The sequence below is a fragment of the Pan troglodytes genome, chromosome 8 (assembly GCF_028858775.2).
Source record: "Pan troglodytes isolate AG18354 chromosome 8, NHGRI_mPanTro3-v2.0_pri, whole genome shotgun sequence".
Taxonomy (NCBI): domain Eukaryota; kingdom Metazoa; phylum Chordata; class Mammalia; order Primates; family Hominidae; genus Pan; species Pan troglodytes.
In genome coordinates, this window is record NC_072406.2 from 64,623,728 (window position 1) to 64,644,026 (window position 20,299).

The following is a 20,299-nucleotide window of genomic DNA, read 5'->3' on the forward strand; positions in this document are numbered from 1 at the left end:
AAGTAGCTTGTTTAGGTGGCCAGTGAGTAATGGAATTGGGATTTGTCCGAAGCCGACTGGCTCCAGAGGTTATGCTTCAGTTGTTGTATATTACTGCCTCCTTTATGCATCTTCATACCAGGTACTCATCGCTCACATGGATATAGTATAGGGACAATTCTCATAAAATTGGCTATCTGGCTTTATAGCTTATAGAAAACAAGTATATTTTGGTCAGAGATGGGGAGTTAAGACAGGTTCCTTGACCCTATCAAAAGATAATGCTTAAAGTCTGATCAACTAATAATGCAAACCATAGAAGTTTTATTAGAGTCATCTTAAATAGAGGTAACACTACAGTGATTGTTTATTCAAATGTTGACCAGGCATCATCCTCTGAATGTTCTGCTACATAGATTATGCCTTAATTGGTTGGAAGAAAACAACTATCCTAGAAATACTGATTATCTAATTTTTTAATGGGGCAAGAGAAATCTATGTGGTCATTAGAAGGGATAAACTTCAATAATTTGAATTATGTGCTTCTTCATGGAGCACCCCATTTTTGATGGTGTTAGGTAATTAGGTGTTACTATTAAAGGCATATTTATATTTTGGCTGGGTGTGGTGGCTCACACTTGTAATCTCAGCACTTTGAGAGGCTGAGGCAGGAAGATCACTTGAGCCCAGGAATTTGAAATCAGCCTGGGCAACATGGTGAAACCTGGTCTCTACAAAAAATTCAAAAAATTTTGGCCAGACATGGTGGAGGGTGCCTGTGGTCCCAGCTACTCAGGAGGCTGAGGCGGGAGAACTGCTTGAGCCCAGGAGATCAAGGCTGCAGTGAATCATTATCTCACCACTGCACTCCAGCTTGGGCAAGAGAGCTGGATCTTGTCTAGGAAGAAAGAAAGAGAGAAAGAGAGAGAGAGAGAGAGAGAGAGAGAATATTTATCAAATATTTAAAAGATTCCAGATCTAGAAAGTATCCCATTCAGCTTACTTTCCGTAATACTTAGGGCTTAGATTAATGACTGAAGAGTCTTTTGCTTATTAAGCAAACTTTTGATTCACCATTACGCTAGGTAACAAATTTCATTCCTTATATTACCTAAGAAAGGTCTTATCTCTGAACAAATACTCTAGACTCTTGGATTTAAGAATAGATAGATAGTAATAGAACTCCACTTCCTGTATACAAATGTGTTTCCTAAATGCACATGAGAATATATGTTAGCAGCCTGAAACCTAAGATTGCAGTGATTCTTATTGCTGCTCATTTCTGTTTAAATCTTTGTTTCCTAATCAGCAAGTAACACTCTAGAAATTAACAATAACAATTATGAAACTATTTCAAGTCCTTTCTCTTACTGGAAACAGATTTGAACCTTTTCTAGCTTCATGCATAGGATGGAACAAAATTTAGGGGGAAAAATGTTAACAGTGCAAGCCAAATAACTCAGTCGTATCAGGGTCATTTTGTTTTCTTTGTTGGTGCTTTGATTCTTCAGACTTTAGCAAGAAAGACCTGTACGAATGTTGTTTCTACACTTTGGGAGGCTGAGGCTGGCGGATCACCTGAGGTTGGGAGTTCCAGACCAGCCTGGCCAATATGGTGAAACCCCATCTCTACTAAAAATACAAAAATTATCTGGGCATGATGGTGGGCACCTGTAGTCCCAGCTGCCCAGGAGGCTGAGCCAGGAGAATTGCTCGAACCCAGGAGGCGGAGGATGCAGTGAGCCGAAATCATGCCATTACACTCCAGCCTGGGCGACAGAGCTAGACTCCATCTCACAGAAAATAAACAACAAAAAAAAACACACAAAAAAAAGAATGTTGTTTCTAAAACAATTCTCAATATAGCAGTGGAATTTTTGGCTCCAGAACATCAATGTATCTTTTTTATATAAAACAAAACTCCACTGATAATTATCTATTTTGTATTATGTATCTTAAGTGGTATCTTTGTGCAAATACTATATGCTATTGAATAATTTCTTTACTACCAGAATATCCTTTATAGTTCAGTAAAAATAGAACAATTACTGCTAAAAATAGATTCTCTCAATTTGCAATTGTTTGCCCCATATTTCATATATTTACATTAAGGTTGGTTCATGTTTTGTTTTTCTTGTGAGTGGCCAAATATCACAAGTACTACAGAAATGAAGATACCATGTGACTACTTCTGCTTCTGTTCAGGAGGGACAACCCCTCCCTGTGGCTTCACACACTAAGTCCCTCAACTTCCTCCTAGCATACTTCACTGGACACTGCTCCAAGTGCCAACACTCAGGACAAGTTTCTAAGGCTTCCACCTCCAGTTCAGCAATTTCCTGTTATGATGAGGTCAAAGAAAGGTTTTCTGTCCCTGTGAATCTGCAAGTTCTACTATGTCTGTTTATAACTGCAAAGTTAAAGGATGGTAAATAAGACCGAGAATCCAATCAGATACTGTCTGTTCTTTGAAAACATTAAGTGGACATTGAACATCCCCATTGTTAAGACTGGGAAAGAGAGGCAACAAGTCAAGGTAGTGCTCCTATCACTTTATATAGTTTCTTCTATTATCAAAAAGCCTTGCAAAACCCAATTAATTCACTTAGGCCACGTGAATTTGGTAGTTATTAACTCTTGAGACAAAATTTAATAACTTAGGTGAGGAAAAGGGAGCCAAAAAAAAGAGAGAGAGAGAGAGAGTAGTGAGAATAGCATGTGGCCAAATATTCGACTCTGTATCTGAAAACTATGTGGGAAAAAGGAAGTCAAATATGAAAAAAAAATCTCCAGCTGTTAAATGGCATAAAGAATTGTCATAATAGGCCTGAATGCCCCCTCCCAGTTTCTTTCATTTTACTTTATTATTTACCAACAATTAAAAAATGGGGAAAATTATTTAGGGCTGTTCAACTAGATATATACAAGTGTAGAGTGAGGAGCTTTATGACATGAATGTCAGTTGAAGTGTTACAGCAGCATTCATTTGAACTGGCATATGGCTAAAGTGAAATCTGATTGCAGTTTTTTTCCCAAACTTCTGTAATGAGTGATGGATATGCTCAGAGAAACAATTATTATAATAATTTTGTATACATGTAGAAAAGAAAAGACATTGAGTTGTTCCCCCTTCACCATTGTCTCTTCACTCCTGTGATTTGTGGGAAAATGTATGGAAAGACACCAGTTTCTAATATTATAGTCATCTGCTCAAATCCTGCTCAATGAATTTTACTGTGACCCTTTTGAATGACTGTGCAGAAACCTTAGCAATGTGGAAATTTGTAATCCCTTTATAAAGTTATCTGATTTTGAGAGGGACACCTTTCCAAGGTAAAAGTTATGAAGAAGATCACAATTCAATTAAGCTTATTTTGTTTCTGTCATCTCCTATAAGTATGCACTGCATTAAAAACTATAGAATGACTACATTGGCAGGATCAAGGTTCACATATTGTTAGTGATCAGTCGTATCAATAATATGGCACTTGAGACGCTGTGATGAAAATGGCACTTATCTCTGTAGTCTTCTTCTTCCTCAGAATGTCCTAATTCTAGTCTAATCATGAGAAAAACATCAGACTATCCCAAATTGAGGGACATTCTACAAAACACTTGTCAAGTATTTCTCAAAAACAAGGAAGGGAGATAAGACAAATAAATACAAGATGATATTCTGGATGGGATCCCGGACCAGAAAACGGACCATAAGTATAAGCTAAGGAAATCTGAATAGAAGTATGGAGTTTAGTTTCAAAAGGAAACAAAACCCTATAGATTGCTTCATCATTCAAGTTTAAAACAAGTTTTATTGATACACCATTCAGTTTTTTGGCAGCATCATAGAACAATGCCAAATTTTGCATCCAATGGCAGTGACTTGATAACAAATGTGAAATGTTTCCTGGGACTTAATTCATTTGATTAACGCACCGATCACTATTACCAAACAACTTAACATGGTAAAAATTTTGCTCCATTTTATTCTTTTCTGCTTAGTAATTTCTATACTAAGAATGATATACAGGCTTTCTCCATTTCAAGAATGGATGGTGTTCTCAAAGACCATTTGAGAACAGTTGTTTGGACCCTGGATACATTTTCCTGTGATACTTGTATACTAAGTAGTAAGTGTCTTGTCACATACATATCAAATAAATACTAATGGTTCTTTAAAATATACATGTGATTATTACCATTGGTAGTTAACTGCTGTATAGACTTACTTATGAATTTCATTTTAAAATACTGATGCCTAGTCCCAAATCTCGAAGTTTTATCAAGTCTGTTTTTCACACAACCCATATTCTAATATGAATCTTGGGAAGGGAAGGAACCTCTGGTCTGTTATAGTTCTATTTCAAACATCCAAGATGTATTTTCCCCAACTACTGTTTGGGCATTAAATCAGGGTCTCCTGCCTGCCTGTTTTGCATACCAGGAGTTGAAAGCAGGACTCCATGAAATGAAAACCTCTGGTATTATTTTCCCGAAGCAAGAGCTTTAGGAGCCTAGGATTGGAGGACAGGATTGGGAAGAGGACGATTGAGTAGCAAAAAGAGAAACTACAGGTACCAGGACTCTCTGCAAAGTTTGTATCTCTCAAGACACTTGGAATAATAGAACTGTCAAGCTGTAAGTGAGCTTCGTAGACATGTCCAATGCAAACCCTTCGTTTTGCAGAAAAGGGGATAGCTTGCACAAGTTGGCCTGGGGCCAGCTTCCTGATAATTTCTTTTGTTATACTCCTAGAGGCCATGGAGGGTAACTTGTAATCTTATTTTCTTCTTTCCACACATTGCATTATACTGACTTTTTATTGTTTGACCCACTACAACCATGACTATATCCCTAAGCCTTCTGTACATGAAGTTATGCAAAATTCATCAGAGATTTTCTATTCAGAAGATCGCTGCTAGTAACCACAGAGAAAAGGTGCAGCCTGGATTCTTATAAACATGAGAGAACACAGCAAAAATTTGGAAGCCAGAAATAAAAGCTGACTTCTAGTGTTTAAGTCCTGCCTTAACTTTCTGTTCCCAGTTCAATATTTCGACTGATCCCTTTGATTAAGATTATAATTAAGACTAGTTTTAAGGTTTAAGATTAAATGTTTCCATCTTTCTTTCAATACTTTTAACCTCCATTTAACAAATGACCTGCAAAACAAAGCAAAGACTCTTCTTAGTCTTCGGGTAGAAAAGGGATTTTTAAATTTGAAGGCAAAACGTGATCTGTCTTTAGCTATCCCTTCTTTAGAAATGAAGTCTATGGCAAAGATGTCCTCATGGAAATTGCAATGAGAGCTCTGTAGTAATGCATGATTTTTCCAGGGTGGCATGAAGCAATAACATGAAGATGAGGGACGTTTACCTGCAGGCCTGAGTTGCTGCAGCAGTGGAAGCAGGAGGAGGAGTCATTTTCATCTATCTTCTTTCTCATTAAACCTCACCTCTCTGGCCCTGGGTAGCCATGCCATAATAGTCACCAACTCTGGACCACCCTGGTCTACAATAAAAAGCAAACAACTCAGGACTGAGGTTCAGAGAGATGCAGAAGAAAATGAAGAAATTAACTTGCACTGAGATGAGAGAGAATTTCCTCAGATCCCAGCTTCTAATGGCTGTGCATTTATATAAAGGAAATATCTATTCTGGCATGAATAAAGTTGAGAACTTCATGCATTTTTGTTTGAATACATAGATGAGATTATTTATATTCTGTAAAGCAAAAAAGAATCATCACTAAATAACTTAATAAATGAACTTTTCATTATGGCCAATGATTCCGTTAAAGTAACATATACCAAAAGGGAGAAAACCTTGAATTCTTTTCTTGCCAGTTCTTTATTCATGGACCTTTTTTAGAAAAAGAAAAATTTGGCCAGGCACGGTGGCTCACACCTGTAATCCCAACACTTTAGGAGGCCAAGGTGGGCGAATCACTTGAGTTCAGGAGTTGGAGACCGTCCTGGCCAACATGGTGAAACCCTGTCTCTACAACAACACAAAAATTAGCTGGGTATGGTGGCATGTGCCTGTAGTCCCAGCTACTCAGGAGGCTGAGGCAGGAGACTCACTTGAACCCAGGAGGTAGAGGTTACAGTGAGTCCAGATCACACCACTGCACTCCAGCCTGAGTGACAGACGGAGACTCAGTCTCAAAAAAAAAAGAAGAAGGAGAAGGAGAAGAAGAAGAAAGAAGAAGAAAAAAGAAAAGAAAAATTTATTTCAAACTGTAAAAAAATTTCAAGATTAATTATTTAAAATGAATATTTGCCAATACATTTAAAGCTGACAATGGGTAGCATATTCTCATCCATCTTTTACAAATGCTGCTCTGATATTTGAATTTTTAAAACATCTCTTTTGAGTACCTGTGGACTTTCATTTTTGGCCTTTAATTTTATTGGAACACACACAGGCAGGAACCACATTGTAGGCAAGAACACGTAAGTGCTTAGCTGTAGGGAGGCCAAAATTGTTCTAGGCTGAAATGTGTAGTAAAAGAACATATTACTCAAATATATTTTATAACTTTTATATTTGCCTTTGTTTTTCAAATATAAGGACATTATAAAAACTGCAGATAGAATCAGATAGTAAAAATTATTACAGCCCAGAAGTCAGAATGGCAGTCTTCTATGCCTAGGTCTTTATGACCTTAGCTAAAGTCATTTAACATCTCCAGATTAGTTCCTTTATTTAAAAAAAAGCAATGTGGAGGTTAAACTAGATGAGGTCCACTGTTTTGAAGTGTGTTGGCATTTTAAGATTTTGAGATAGAAACATCTTTCAAATGGTGACCCTCTGCTGTCATGTTTAAAAGGAAAATTATTTATTTGGAATAAGCATAAATATGCTATGATGTGAAACATGCCCAAGGTCCTAATTTTTCCGGTGTTTAATTATTGAAACCAATCACTTATCAGCAGCTGGTTTACCCAGGTGCAAAATAGAAGTAAAAGTATTTGTTATCTTATCTTCACAAAGAATCAGCCAGGATAAATTAAATAAGAGAGATTTTAAAGTCGTAGAAGAAAGGTGCTTTCTAAATACGGAATATTTGCATTACTATCATTCTTATTATGCAGCAGATATACGAAATGCAATTTTCCTGTATATTCCCGTTGGCTATAGCTCCTCAAGAAAATGTATTTGAAAAATAAGTGGAACTATTTCATGACTAGAGTGCTCAAAGAAAAGTCTATTTCTGAAAACCACAATTTTGGAAATAGCAGGAGCAAACTAACGTTATCTCAAATTCCCTGAAGAAGAGATTATATTTTCCAGAGTAAATTGATATAATGAAATACTTCAGATTCATTAAATTACTTTTACACTTTCTATTTCTTTAAGTTATTCCTTCCACTGCTAAAAGGATGGTGATTACACCTAGATGCTGTACAACAAGAATACATTAACAATTGGCCCTTTTTGCTTAGAATTTTAGAAGTCTTCTTGTTTAAAGAGATTTTTTAAAACTTTATAGTAATAGGTACTTTAGAAAATTTTTAAATTTGAAAACATGATTTAGCAGAAAATAACTCCCCATACAAAGAAACGCTAAGATGGTTCTTTTTGATTTCCAATGAAGTCAAAAGATTCTGCCTTCAAAGCTTAGTTGTCAATAAGACTCTTTGTATAGCAATTAAATTAATAAGAGATGATTGATGACTTGATTATAGAGTCTACCCATTTTTATTTTAGTGTCTAAGCTTATTTAATTTCAAGCATTTGAAAATCGAGGGAATAAGGACATGTATCTCCTAACATTTTCCACGTACACCACAAGTTGCACAATGAGGCAACAGTCCCTGTAGTTTAAGCCCAAATCGCATCTTCCTTTTTAAACGTGAAAATATCTTTTATTGGTTCAGTTTTCAATGCTACTTTCTCTATATATAGGTATTCTTCTGACAGAAGTAAATAAAATATTTATTATTATATATTAAATAATATATTAATAATTAATAATTAAATAATACTTTAAAATATATACTTTAATATATATTTAAATATATATTATGATATATTTAAATATATTTTAATATATATTTAAATTTTTTTATATATTTAAATATTATAAAATATTTAAATAATACTTTTTAAAAAAACTTTTAAATATATATTTAAATATACTTTAAATATATATTTAAAATATATTTTAAAATATTTAAAAATATTAAAAATATAAAAAAATAAAATATATAAAAAAATTTAAAAGAATACTTTTTATTTACTTTTCCAGACTTGCAGATTAGTCAATACACTAAGCTTTATTAAATCAGGAACAATTATCACATAAAATCCTGTGTACCAAATGTTCATTCAGTACATGGCCAGCATTATATTTTGGATATATCATAGACCAGATCTATATATTTTGGGCTTAAGGCTCACTTTCTCAGTGTTCTTACTCCTTTTTCAAACTGTTTCTGTAGATAATTATTTACAGATTGCAGTGCTCTTTGGTTACGTAAAAAATGAAAGAGGATTTCTGGGCATTTATCTGAACATTTAAGTAAGCTGGGATTCTGAATTGATTTTTCCACTAAATTTATACTTATTACTTAAGTGTATATTTATCAGTATTCCCAGAAAGGCTAAGACGTTGAAGAAATCGGAGTTGGAAGGACAAAGTCACTAGCAGAACCAGGAACACAAGTGATGAGCTTTTGATAAGACAGGATGCTCTCTTGTAGCATTTTAAAATCCAGGGTAGACCTTGATGTTCTTACCGAATCTCATCTTACCTACTACAGTTATGGAATAAGAAATAAACTCAGTCATACATGACAGTTCATGTGTGTTTACTAAAACATTTTATTTTCATAGTTTTCCCCAAGAATTGATCCATCTAAACTCAACAGGAAATGAAAGTATACTGAAGAGCAGATGAGTCCAGGCAAAGCCAGGCTAACTGATTTGCACGTGGATTGGTAGATGTTAACACCATTTTATTTATTTATTTATTTATTTATTTATTTATTTATTTATTTATTTGTTGGAGGCACTTAGAGTAGACTTCTGTAGCTCATTTGGATTATGGATGAGCTGGGCTAAAACTAATAGGGCTATATTTGCCTTTTGTTCTGTTGGCTCTGAATTACCCATCTGGAACTATAGTTATGTTCCTTTTGCATGTGGACTTTACTTTTAAATGGTACATAATATTGTCTGCTTTGTAAAATAATGCTGAGTTACTTCTGTTATTGGAATGGCAAGGTAAAAGTAAAATTCTGAGTTTCACAAATTTTGTCCTGGGTTGAAACATTATATTTGGTTTCTAATACATAGGGAGAGATGTTTAGTTCTTAATAATAATGGTCAGTCATAAGGTGTAGCATCTGACTCTGTTAATTTAAAATGACAGAATTGATTCAAGGGTATTACATCAAGAATGGAAAACAATTGTGAATAATAAGGGACACTTGGTTCTTATTCCTTGGTTTTGTAGAGACTGGTAATATTGGAAGAAATGGAAATATAATAACTAATGACTATTATCTATTTTCCAAAGAAATGTGAATATGATACTGTGCAGATACGTGATTTTAGAAAGAGAGATGGGGAAGGGGAGGAAGAGACTGAGATTATTCTATTATTGTTTTCTTGTTTCTAAACCATGCATATGTATCTTGATCTCACTTTTATACTTGTAACTTTACATTTTTATTGTTTTTAGAGCCTCCTTTGGTGAATAAACAGAAATGAAAAGGTGAAAATCAAATCAACTTTGTTACTCCTTAGTTCTTAAAAGTTCAATATTTCATTATTTAAAGAGTCCCCTATAGGCCAGTTGCGATGGCTCATGCCTGTAATCCCAGCACTTTGGGAGGCCGAGGCAGGCGGATCACCTGAGGTCGGGAGTTCAAGACCAGCCTGACCAACATGGTGAAACCCCATCTCTACTAAAAATACAAAATTAGCCATGCGTGGTGGTGCATGCCTATAATCCCAGCTACTCAGGAGGCTGAGGCAGGAGAATCACTTGAATCCTGGAGGCAGAGGTTGCAGTGAGCCGAGATCATGCCATTGCACTCCAGCCTGGGCAACAAGAGTGAAACACAGTCTCAAAAAAAAAAAAAAAAACAAAAACAAGAGTCGCCTATAAGGATTAGCTGTTGTCTGTGGTTTCTAATCACCATAGCCCCAGATGAATCTTATAATCAGACATATTTGAGAAATGATGTATTACTTCTGCCTTCTTCACACAACATACTTATCTTGTTGTATATTTGTATTGTGTATTGTTAACCTACTTTATGGCTTTATAAGCTCCCTATAGGTATAAGCACAGAAGGCATGTCAGTGTTTGCACTTTTCTGGGAAGAGAATTCACAGCTTTTGCCCTATACTAAAATAATAATAACAATAATAATTTTTTTAAAAAATCACTGTCTCAAACTAAATTAAAAATTATTAGAAAATGTGTTATATACTATTTTATATTTTAAGCAACCAAATACCAGAAACTGCATTTCTTACTAAAAGTATTTCTGCTAGCATTTGACAACTGTCCTCCCCTAAACACTGTTGCACAAATGGATTTTAAAATTGCATGAAACTGGGCCTAATTCCTCAGACCCAGTATCCCACAGTAATAAGTTGGATAGGAACTTGGGTTGCACATTTATCTCCTCAGGCAAAAGAAGGTTGTTTAATAAAATAACAGGTATTTACTTAACCATTTATTTAGCCATCTTCCTCACTTAAACTTTTATCAATTCTAAAGAAAACAGAACATAATTAATTAATTCAAATTATCTTCAAATAATTCTCAAGTAAAGAAAAAGAATGAAAATGTCCCTCCCAGTTATGGCAAGAAACAGTTAAATATCTGAAAAATCTAAAACATCCATAGTTTAGCCCCTTTATATAGGTTCATTATGCAGTGATTTTCATGTTAAAACAACTATTAATTCAAAAAGTGAAAGTGTGTGCAGAGTCTCTGTGAAAATGTGACTCTTGTCTCTAAAAATAATCTGCCGAGACCAGCTCGGTCGGGGAGACCCTAACCCAGCGGTGCTAGAGGAATTAAAGACACACACACAGAAATATAGAGGTGTGAAGTGGGAAATCATGGGTCTCACAGCTTTCAGAGCTGAGAGCCCCGAACAGAGATTTACCCACATATTTATTAACAGCAAACCAGTCATTAGCATTGTTTATATAGATATTAAATTAACTAAAAGTATCCCTTATGGGAAACGAAGGGATGGGCCAAATTAAAGAAATAAGTTGGGCTAGTTAAATGCAGCAGGAACATGCCTTTAAGGCATAAATCGCTCATGCTATTGTTTGTGGCTTAAGAATGCCTTTGAGTGGTTTTCCGCCCTGGGCGGGCCAGGTGTTCCTGGCCCTCATTCCTGTAAACACACAACCTTCCAGTGCGGGCGTTAGGGCCATTATGGACATGTTACAGTGCTGCAGAGATTTTGTTTATGGCCAGTCTTGGGGCCAGTTTATGGCCAGATTTTGGGGGGCTTGCTCCCAACATAATCCAACAAGAAAAATAAATGCATATAAAATATTAAGTAAACTAAGATTTCTTGAGTGGAAAAGAGAAACAGTTATGGTTACTTTTCTATATTATTTGACTTTCCCAAAAATCAGGACCTGAAACAAATATAAACAGAATGGAGGATCAAGAGGACGACTATTCAAAGACCCCTTCAAAATGTATCTTGCCAATAAGATAAAATCACACAACTAGTAATTCATCTAGTAATATTAGCAAAGTAATTAGCAAAGACTAGCGAAGTGTGATTACAATGTTACCAATATCTTTTCATCAAAACGTGAAATATTTTAACTATAATTGGTACTTCTAGTGTATAGGGAAGTATATATTTAAGTGGATTTTGATGGTTAAAGAGAAAATTTCCACCATTTAAGATGAAACTTAATATACTCATCCTGTTAATTAAATACTATCAGTAATTAGTCAGGTAATAGCTATAAACAAAGTCGAGAGGTCTTTGCTGTAGATATGCAAACATAAAGTAACTGCCTTATAACTTTTGCACCCTGTATCTGCCTTTTGTTAGCAATGTGGCCTTTCTCTTCTTTTCCTTCCTTTCCTTTCTCTTCTTTTCTTTCCTTTCTTTTCTTTTCCTTCTTTTCCTTTCCTTTCCTTTTTTTCTCCCTTTCCTTCCCCCTTCCCCGCGCTTCCCCCTTCTCCCCCCTCCCCTTCCCTCCCCTTCCCTCCCCTTCCCTCCCCTTCCCTCTCCTTCCCTTCCCTTCCTTCCCCTTCCCTCTCCTTCCCTTCCCTTCCTTCCTCTCTTTCTTTCTCTTTCTCTGTCTTTTCTAAGCTGTGTTGGCTATTTCAGAACTATTGTTTATTCCTATTGCTGTAGGACCAGAAGAGCAGGGCCCAAGACCAATGTAAAAAAGTCCCCAACCTTCTTGCCAAAATGTCTCATCCTCAGACTCACTGGATAGCTACTTATCTCCTGGGCCATTTTAATCCACCCCAAAAATCTTGTATGACTTATGGAACTTCCTGAGGCTTTCAGAAGATATAGAACTATAGGTTTTAACTCTTACTGTGCATCAAAATCACCTGGGAGCTTTTTAAAAGTAGGGATGTCTAGGTAGCACCTCCAGAAATTTCTCATTCACTTGGTCTGTGGCAAGGCTTAAATTAATTGTTTTTAAAAGATGCTCAGGTAGCTGTAATGGGCAACAAAAGGCTAGAATCCCTCCACTCATCTATGTGTACTTCCAGCCTAATTTCACAAGGCCCCAAAATGAGAATTTTGGGGGTGCTTTCAAGGATTACAAATAATAACACCATACTTTGAATATATGAAATGGTATCAAAATAGTCTGAAAGAGTTCACCCTGTTTGTTAGCTGGGCGTAGTGGTGCACACGTGTAATCCCAGCTACTTGGGAGGCTGAGGCACGAGAATAGCTTGAAACCTGGGAAGTGGAGGTTGCAGTGAGCCAAGATTGCACCACTGCACTCTAGCCTCAGCCTGGGTGACACAGCAAGACTCTGTCTAAAAAAAACAAAAAGCAAAAAACAAAAAACCAAAAAAAACAAGTTTCACCCTGTTTGCACCTGAGATTTCTAAATCCAACAAACACGTGGATGATTATTCAACAACGATCTCATTAAGGATTTAATTATCCAGGTGGCCAGGAAATGCTTGACCACATACAGTCACAGGGTCTGATCTCAACAGATGTCTTTTTTCAGCACCTGTTGGAGTCAACTTTGCCTCTAGCCCTTTCAATGGGATGGAGTTTTAATTTTCCAAAAGTAGCAAGCCAGCTGGAATGCTAGAAATGCACATTTGCTGCTTCTGTTCCATTCTAGTAAACCATCTCCCGGATCACTATGTTGATCTCTTGAGTGTGTAGTTAATGACAGATGTCTACAAACACCATTAGGATGGACTAGCAGCCTTGTTTGTAAAAGTTTATTGGAGGCAGTTGATTTCACATAATTAGCCAATAATGGAAAACAATGTTGTTTTTACCCTCTGAGAAGCCTGTCAACAATTGACTTGTTAAAAAACTAGAAATGTGATTGTAAATTGAAGAATGCAGAAAGCTTACCTAGAAAGCTGTTTCACAAATCCCCCAAGTGGAGAGTCTAAATTTGTGTTTGATTGTAATGGAATAGCTAATGTGTTACACAGCTTAATGTTAAACATACCCATGGCTGATTCTATGCAAAAGTATACATAAATAGGCTGTGTTAGTATCATTACCTCAAGTGCATTCATCATTTCTATCTATAGTGTAATACTGAATCAGGTGTTGCTGAGCTGAAGGTCACGGGTTATGCATAGCTATTCAAATACTTTATTTTTGAGACAGCTGAATTACTCCCTGACCTGACGTTAGTGAGTGGGCAGATCATCTTCATCTTTATGCCTTCCTGTCCTTTCTAAAAATAGCAGGGCCTTTGACAAGGATATATTTTAAGCAGCTCATATTCACTTGTCTCATCAGGAGAAGCTTATTTTGGCCACTTGCATGCGTCAGATTTGCATGTGTGCATAGTTAGACTTTTGGAATAGCAGTCCATGCTTCTCCACACCACTCATATAAGAAACTTGCAAACATAAAGACACTGAGATTGCTAGCTGAGAGTATTGGCTACAAGTCAGTGGGTACACAAAAATGAAGGGAAGACACTTTTTAGGAATGTGACTATGCTTCCGAAATCATCCATTTCGGACATTTGTACATCAGTTCTCAGCTTCTCGGATCTGTTTTCATAAAACCTGGCTGTGATTTCGCTCCAGAGACTTCCGTGATCTTGCCGCTTTTAATAAATATATATAGGAGGCACTGCCAGCCTGTGGATAAGGGAAACTGATGAGAAACTGCCATCCGAAATCTGAACGGCAAAAACAAAACCAAGCAAAACCAAAAAATCTAAAACAAAACCAAAAAAGAACAACTCAAACAATCCGTGTTCACAAGAAGACGCGTAGAAAAAGACCACCATGTAACTTTGATTTGATAACTGGATTTATCAGTCACTTGCCTGGCATGCAGTGGGTACTTTGCATTTTTCTACCGTACTTTGAAACACAAGTGCAAATTTATGTTATTCTGCACAACTGGGACCAAAAAATTATGAGTGTGAGAAAACACAAACTCTAAAAGCAAGATGGAATGTAAGCAGGTAAACCCTGTTCCACAGTCATGTCATTCTGGTACAGATGTACGTGGTACTCGTGTTTGCACCTCTAAGAAATTTCCATTTTTTCACATCAAAAAATCCAGATATGAAGCTGAAGCGGCTTTCTTCGCCAACCTGAAGCTGTCTGATTTCAACATCATTGATACCCTTGGAGTTGGAGGTTTCGGACGAGTAGAACTGGTAGGTGATTGTTCTTTAAATGCTTTTGATCGCCTCTGCTTCTTTTTTAATTTTTTCCCCTAGATTAAAATTTCTTTCTTTTCTCTTGTTTTGTCTTTCATCATTAATTACCATGATTCCTGAATCAGTTCCAAATACTTTGCAGCAGACATGTCATAATTAGCCACAAAGTGGGCTAAATTTTGCAGTCAACGACTAAAAATAAAATAACACCTTGCTTTTTAGAAAACCTCTTCATATTAAGTGTAAGGTAAACACATTTACTTAAAGAAGAATCATTAAGCACTTCTTACCCAACTAATTTTCTATAATCTTTATTTCCTTAGTTCTGAGTGGTGCTTACTAACAATTATGCACCCTAACAACAATTACAATAATTTAAATGTAAATATAAATACATATAAAGGGAAATCGAAGAAATATATATGAAGTAAATGGTGTTGTAGTAGCAATTCTGTGATTCTGTAGTTGCAAGTACCTATTTCTAGTCCTAACAGTTTGAATATTTTATATAGTTTATTTCACACACACAGTCTGTATACATATGTATACACATATACATACATCTATATATTCATGAAGATGATGACGACACTTGGTACAAGTTCATACATTAAATACATTGCATGAATGTGGTGTAAACAATATGAAAACGTACTCTATTTTGCATTTCTTTGAAATATAAATTTTAAAACTGACGTAGTGTCACAAGAATTAGAAAAAAATGTACTCTTATGACTAACTGCATTTCAAGACGGTGTGGCTATAAACCCTAATTGAGAATGCAGATTGATTTCCACCTCTCTGCTGAACATAGAGGAGTTCCTGATATCAGACACCAGTACAGTATGTGAGGAACTCCCTGAGACTGTGTACAGTGCAGTAAACAGTTACCGTTGCCATCAGGGGTCAGGAGAAATCCCCTTCCTTAAAAGTACATTGACCCAGCACTATTTTTATATTTGTCTATTTGTATTGCAGTTGGAATTTCTGACTTGAACAGGTAGAAAGATGTTATTTACTTAAATATTAGATGAGAAGGTTTTAGAGCCATATGTCTCACTGAATTGGTATTATGCTTCCCTTAACACTGGTTGGAGATACTGTAGTAATATCACCTGTGACTTGAAAGTCCATAGTGTGCCTTTGACAATATGAGTATTTTCAGTTCTGGGAGAGAAAAAAAAAAAGTAAGGTTCTAGACAAACCTCTTGCTTTTCTGAACCCTACCAATTAATGTAGCCTTGGATTTATTTTTTAAGAACTTTGGTTTTGTGGCAAATCATAATTGTCTGTATAGCTAATAAAGATTCATTAACAGCATTATACATGAACTGCTTTGATTTGGAGGTGTTGGGACATACAGGCAGGGAAGAGGACAGAGCTCCCTGCCATACAGGATTTATTTTGTGGTGTGTTTATATAGTTGCGTATTTCTAAAACAGTCTCCAAATGAAGCAGTATAAGGGACAGAATTTCTCAGAGAGTGATTGTAGGACTGTTATAGGTCCTTAAATATTATTTTTTAAAGACGAAGGACAATAAAACTACTATTTTTGTTGACAAAAAAAAATCAGCGTTACAACTTCATGAACTCTTAGAAGTTTGATAACTTAAATGGTGATCTTTGAAGTTACCAGTGAGATATTTCATGAAATACAGGAATTTACTTAAGATTTTTGAAATACTGAAAATAACTTACAGGCACTGAAATCATTTCAAGCTAGAGAACTGAATACCAAGCTGATAGTGCAAATCTTCTAGAAGATCCTCTGAAAAGCAAATGAGGAGGTACAAACAAAATTTTGATTAGCCTCAAAATTGGGAAGAATTTAATGTGGGCATATAAAAGTTAGCTTAGTTTAAAAACAAAAATTTGCATGTGTGCTCTCATGTGTGTGCACACATGTGTATGCTCATTTCTGTGTATTCATGTGCATGTTTGAGTATATCATATATATAGATATATAGGTACATATAATCTCCATCCCCAGAGAAATACCAGATAGCCTAATTTTCCTCTCATGGATATTATATTTTACTCTTTTAGACAGATGTTTATAGATAATGAACACCATAGTCCTAAGAATTAATTGAGATTGGAAATATAGCCCACTTTGCAAAAACTGTAGATATTACTGCTGAGTGATAAATTCATAATGGATCATTGGGTACAACTTCTACATCGGGACGGAGTGCACGTCCTTAACCTTTTACGGCCACATCAGCTTTTGTTGTCTTGTACATCCACAACACACTGCAGGACAATCAGAATGCCTATATTGTCTTCAGTATTCAATGTGGACCAGCCACTTAAGTGATCACTAATACCTTATTTTCCCAATTCTTGCCACTTACTAATAATTGCCTGATAATATTACTTTTGGGGTATTAAAATATTATCTGTGATTGTTCATCTTTTACATACATTCAATGATGCTGGAATTGGGAGTTTGGCCTCATCACTTTGCCCATAATTGTACATAACATTGTCATGGAATATAATGAATCACCATAAGGATAACAGTGTACCATCAGAGTTAGGAGTAAGATGTAGGCAGAGACCAGTTCTTTTGTGATTACAGAAGTTTTCACTCTCCTCTGAGAATGACTCATGCAAGATAATCTTGTCAATATTATAAAGTGCTATTGAAGCAATATCTAAGCAATAAATCTTCATATAAGCTAATTTCATGTTTATGTACACAGTGCTCAACATGTTAATACAAAGTATATAATACTTAGTGTCTTAGTTTAGCAGTAATGTTGAGCAGGTAAATGACATTTCAAGATAATACCATAAGTTACACTTTAATTTTAAAATAGTATTTTTAAAAATTTCCCAGAAATAAGATTATAAAATTATAAACCCTCCAGTGGAGTATAAAGAATTTAGAAATTTGAATTTTTGAACTTCATTTCCTGTTAGAGTGAAGTTAAGAATGTAGTTTTCTCATCACTGTTTGACATACAGATTGTGTTTGTGTGTGAAGGTAGTTACACCCTTCACAGACTCTTTAGCATTTCTTAATTTTTATCATTCATGTCAATTTAGATAAATGTAGATGCAGAAGTATTTTTCTACAGGAGAATTTATAAATAGTTTATTATCAATTTTTGGACGTGAGTACATAATTTGGCCACATAATAAGAAACTTAAATGTGTTCAGTAAAGAGTCCAGAAGCTTAAAGTGAAGATCTTTTATGCATAGGAATTGTAGTCTTAAGCTATTCAATCTCTTCCTAAATACTCTCAGCATAACTGACGGTCACTTGTTTAATATCAGACAGTGTCCTGTTCACAACCATTTCCTCTGGGCAGTCATTTGGACTGCTTTCCTTTCTGTTTTCTGGCATGTGCCATATTTTCTGCCTATGTTCTTTATTTTTAAGAATGGTCTTTCTAATGTGTTCAGTTACTGTCTGTTTACAGTATGTCTTCCAGGAGAACACATTCCATTTATAGTATCACTTTCAGCAAAAGAACTCAGCTCTCTTTTTATATATGACTTATTCATTAAAGCTCTAAGCACTGCTGTAAGTCATCTAGGTAATCGTCTTCATTTACAAAGTATAACTGTAAAATAAGGAGGTTGTTTTACAAATTACAAGTGAAAATTAGTCCCATTGCCTTATAGTCATATTCCCAATTTACTCTACTTTTGTCCCTGCGAGAAAGGCACCTGCTTTTCAGAATAGATTTGTATGACTCAAAGACAAACTGATTTTTTAATATGCCAATAATATGTAGTCGGTGCTTTAAATATTAGATATTTAATCTGTTTATTTAGCAATCCAAATATCTCCTATACCAGAGCGGCAAACTTGGATAAAGCACAGGAACAAATATAAGATAAACATAACCTCTGTCTTTTTGGATTATATTCTTTCTGCATCAGTTATTATGTATATATGTAGTGAGCTCTATGATTGAAGATAAAAAATTTAATAAATAGAATAGTTCTTAGCTCTAGAGACTCACAGTCTACTGGGAGGGGCAATCATGTAAACTAATAAACTCATAAGCAAAGCATGATCAGCAGGGGTTCAGTGTGTGGAGGAACAAGACGTCTTGCAGGAGATAGCATTTCTGAGGCAGAGGGAGAGTTAAGGCATCAACATAAGTAACCTGATGCATTATGGAACATACTTAGTAAAATGAAACTATTGAAGAAACAAATGTTTCTTAATAAATTAATATTTTTCTTTAATAAAATAACCTTTCATTTGAACCCTACTTTATAATCTTCAAATTACTTTCATGTTCATTGTATAATTTTGCCCTTATAGCTACTCTGTGAGGAGAACATGAGACATGATCCACATTTTACAGGAAAGAAGACAAGAATAATGTATATATGTGGTTTAAGGCCACTTAGTCATTGAAAGAGCTGCTGTTATTGCCCAGAATTACTGATTTTTTAACTAGAAGCTTTTTCTGCCATTCTGGGTTTTAAAAATATTTGGATTCTTACCACCACCATCAACAACCACCCCCAAATCAAACAAGTGTTACTTCATTGTTATATGTACACCTTTGCTTTAAAAAAATTCTTCTGGAATTCAAGAACCTGAATTAGAACTAAATCTAGAATAGATGTAGTAATTGTCTGCTGTGTGCCTCTCTTTTTGTTATATCCTCAGAGGCTCCCCTTTCTCTAAATCCTTTTCTGCTCCTATTTTAATGGCAAAATACCTGCAGAGAAAAAAAATCCGACAGTGTAACATGGTAGCTAGAAGCTAGAGCTCTAGAATTAGGCTTTCTGGATTCAGATATTACCCATTGTGTATGCTTAGTCATTTACTTAAAACTTTCTGAGTCTTGCTTTTCTTGTCTCTGAAATGATGATAATAATAGGATATGTACCTCACAAGGTTGTGAAGATTAAACGAGTTAAAGCCCTCAAAATAGTGTCTCACACATCATAGGTCAGTAAATGGTGTTAATGTTGTTATTGTTGCTATTATTATTAAAGCATGCTAATGATAGTTCTTTTTATTTATCACTTCCAGCTATATGCATAGAAAAGGAAGGGAATGAAAGTATTTTACTCTTTTCTTTTCCATTGCTAGGCCAAGGCCTGAGAGTGCAACCATTATTCCAATATAAGTAAGAGCCAGAGGTCTTCAAATGACCTTCAGTGATAACCTCTATTAAATTTCTCCAGACCACTAAGCTCTTAACTTTCTGATCTGTCATGAGAGGAGATGGGAAACAATTTTCAATATCCCTTATGCTGAACCTGTGTGCCCCTGAAGTAGCCTGCTTTTATTCATCCATTTCACTTCTAAATTGTGAAGCCCCACCTCTTAACCTCTCAATGGGAAATCATTTTCAGTGCAAACTGCTGAATCATATCTAGTTCCTCTCCAGCCTTCTTAACCCATGGCACCTCAGTTGGGCATAATAAAGACCTGGCTCTTGGCAAGTTGAATACAAAAGTTACCTCTCATTCCTTCTCTGCTGCAGT

General features: G+C 35.5%; 1 protein-coding gene across 11 annotated transcripts in view; it reads left to right on the plus strand.

Annotated features, from left to right (window-relative positions):
• PRKG1 (protein kinase cGMP-dependent 1) overlaps positions 1-20,299 on the plus strand; it is a 1,291,606-nt gene that overhangs the window by 1,230,118 nt on the left and 41,189 nt on the right. For 10 of the 11 annotated variants that reach the window (XM_001162783.7, XM_054660122.2, XM_016919732.4 and 7 more), the window contains one exon: positions 14,732-14,828. In XM_001162783.7, the coding sequence (XP_001162783.1) occupies positions 14,732-14,828 (97 nt within the window). Of the gene's footprint in view, positions 1-8,988; positions 14,631-14,731; positions 14,829-20,299 lie in introns of those variants that run through there. The other variant, XM_016919735.4, reaches the window with a different exon arrangement.